We start from the raw sequence: 2,737 nt of genomic DNA, 5'->3' as shown, positions 1-2,737 counted from the left end.
AATATTTATGTTTATGACTAATGTAAAGAAAGGACTCTTCAATTTTAATAGTATGATTAGATGTAGCTTTCAATTGAGAAAAATTGCCTACCATTAGTAAATAATAGCAATCACTATTAAAAGAAATTGAAGTAGTAATCTTACTTTTGTCCCCAGAAGAATATCAATATACCATTGGGTTTCTTACATGCATTTTCTATTTTTAAATGCATTTTCCATTTTTACTACCAGCATTTAGGATACTAAACATTGCTACAGAATTTTCATATGGTATATTAGAAATATTCTTGTTTGGCTTCATTTGTTTATCCTCTCTGATACTTCCAATCTTTTTACTCTTTAACACCCTGTTATGTCTGTATTCTCTCTGCATTTTTACTTATCACGTATTTTGATCTTTTCTTGACATGAATAAATGTAATTTTTAGTGCCTAACCATTCCATTACATGCAGTGAGGTAATCTTTAAATATGCTCACATTTTAAAATATAAAACTCAGTAGGTAAACACACTTCATATAACTTGGAGTGCAGAAGCTTGAAAAAATCTCAAGAGTTCGTCTTCAACTTCACAGGAGTAAAAAATTAATGGTGTGGGAAAGGCATGAGTAGACCTTCTGCAAATGACTTATACTATATGTCTAGCTGCCTACATGTTCTATTGAAAACTAGAAGAATGCAGATATTGTCAGTTGTTACACAGTTGTTGTTTATTTTTTTGTATTTCACAGGGATGTAGCAAATTTTGAGCAATATCTGCTCTTGTAAATAATACCTCACAGGTATTCCTGTCAGGACACAAAATAGCATAGCTGTTCTCACAAAACTTCAGTTACAAACTTTGGAAACCTTAAACATCTGTGCATGTGTGTATGTATATATATATATTATACTCCACAATGTAATCAATGCATCATATACTAATGAAGAAGAATAATACAGGAACTAATTTAATATTCACTTTATAGGTAATAAGCAGGATAGTTTAAATTGTCAAAAGATACTTAGCTAAAATATGCCACAGATAGAGTTTACATTCAAGTCATCCAAGCCATAGTTCACATGTTGCACCATTTGATGTACAATTTCATGCCCCCAAAGTGTTGCATTCTGGAACTCTTAATATTAAGACTTCAGCATATCAGGTTGCACATCAAAGGGAAGTTGATATTCTAGAGATGAGTTTCTTGAAAGCTCCAACCATGTCCTTATTTCTCAAGCTGTATATAAAAGGATTCATCATGGGAGTGACCACTGTGTACATCACAGAGGCTATTGCACTCTTTCTAGAGCTATGAGTACCAGCAGAACTCAGATAAACACCAAAACCTGTCCCATAGAACAAGATAACCACTACTAAATGTGATGCGCATATGGAGAAAACTTTATATTTTCCCGCAGCTGATGGAATTTTCAAAACAGAGGAGATAAGTCTAGTATAAGAGTAAATTATACCAGACAGTGGAAGAACACCCAACAGGCTTGTCACTAAATACACCAGAATATTATTGATGAGAATATTTGAACATGCAAGCTTGAGAATATGAGCCAGTTCACAAAAAAAGTGAGGAATTTCCACCTTTGTGCAAAATGACAGGCGCAGTGCCATCAAAGTGTGAAGCAGGGCATCTAGGATACTTATCAAGAAGGACAACAAAACCAGCACTCCACAGAGTTTGGGATTCATGATGACAGTATACCTCAGTGGATGACAGATAGCCACAAACCTGTCATAGGCCATCATTACCAGAATTCCATTTTCCAATCCTGCAAAAGCTAGAACAAAGCAGATTTGAGTTAGGCAGCCTGTATAACTGATGGAGCTAACCTGAGCCTGTATGTTACCCAGCATTTTTGGGATAGTGGTGGTGGTAAAACAGATATCAATCAAAGACAGGTTGGAAATGAAGAAATACATAGGGGTGTGGAGTTTGGAATCAAAAACAGTGGCCAGTATTATGAGAAGGTTCCCAAAAATTGTGATCAGATATATGGAAAGAAAGACTCCAAATAGGATAGGCTGCAGTTCTCGGTTATCTGATAGTCCCAAGAGATGGAATTCTGTAGATTCTGAAAAGTTTCCTCTCTTCATAATGTTGATGATGCTAAGAAAGAAAATTGACAGAATAGTGTAAAGAGGACTTTCTTTATGTTTTATGCTATAGTGAAAATTTCTTTTTTCATGGTTCTTTTTATACTGCCTCCTTTCCTTTCTTTGCATTTTTTACAATATTTACTATTTTTTCATTGTTTTTCTCTATGTTTTTAATCTGCAAATTGTTACAGAATAATTGCACTTATATTTGAAGAAGAATATTGTATATGTTACATATTTATGTATTTATCTGCTAATTGTTATATGGTAGCAATATTTGTACTGATTAAATTTAATAATGAGGAATTAGCTTAACCAACACATAATACATTTACTGTTCTGTTTTGACAAATATATTAAAATGGAACTATTATTAAATACATGGATTTATTTTCATTTTAAGGGAGTATCCCACTCTGTGGACCTTGACTGGCCTAGAAGTCATTGTGTAGACTGGGCTGTCCTTGACCTGTAGAGATCAACTAGCATTTTCCTCTGTAGTGCTGAAATTAAAGGTGTGTGTCACCATACTCTGTTTTGATTGATTTTTTTTTTTTGACACTGACTTGGTTTGTGGTATCCCTCTGTATATTCTATGACTGCATTTAAATCTGGAATGATATATTTCTGGCTGACGTTAAAG

General features: G+C 33.8%; 1 protein-coding gene across 1 annotated transcript; it reads right to left on the bottom strand.

Moving 5' to 3' along the window:
- Positions 1-1,152: 1,152 nt before the first annotated feature.
- LOC114636392 (olfactory receptor 7G3-like) lies at positions 1,153-2,091 on the bottom strand. Its single transcript, XM_028784509.1, has one exon. The coding sequence runs from the start codon at positions 2,089-2,091 to the stop codon at positions 1,153-1,155; it is 939 nt and encodes a 312-aa protein (XP_028640342.1).
- Between the last annotated feature and the right edge of the window lie 646 nt (positions 2,092-2,737).

This window comes from Grammomys surdaster, unplaced genomic scaffold (assembly GCF_004785775.1).
Source record: "Grammomys surdaster isolate TR1022 unplaced genomic scaffold, NIH_TR_1.0 123856, whole genome shotgun sequence".
Lineage (NCBI taxonomy): Eukaryota > Metazoa > Chordata > Mammalia > Rodentia > Muridae > Grammomys > Grammomys surdaster.
Note: the sequence above shows the minus strand (reverse complement) of the source record. Positions and strands in the feature narration are given on the sequence as shown.

Bases quoted from the DNA above. Each gene is read 5' to 3' on its own strand.
- LOC114636392 (XM_028784509.1), bottom strand. From the start codon at position 2,091: ATGAAGAGAGGAAACTTTTCAGAATCTACAGAATTCCATCTCTTGGGA.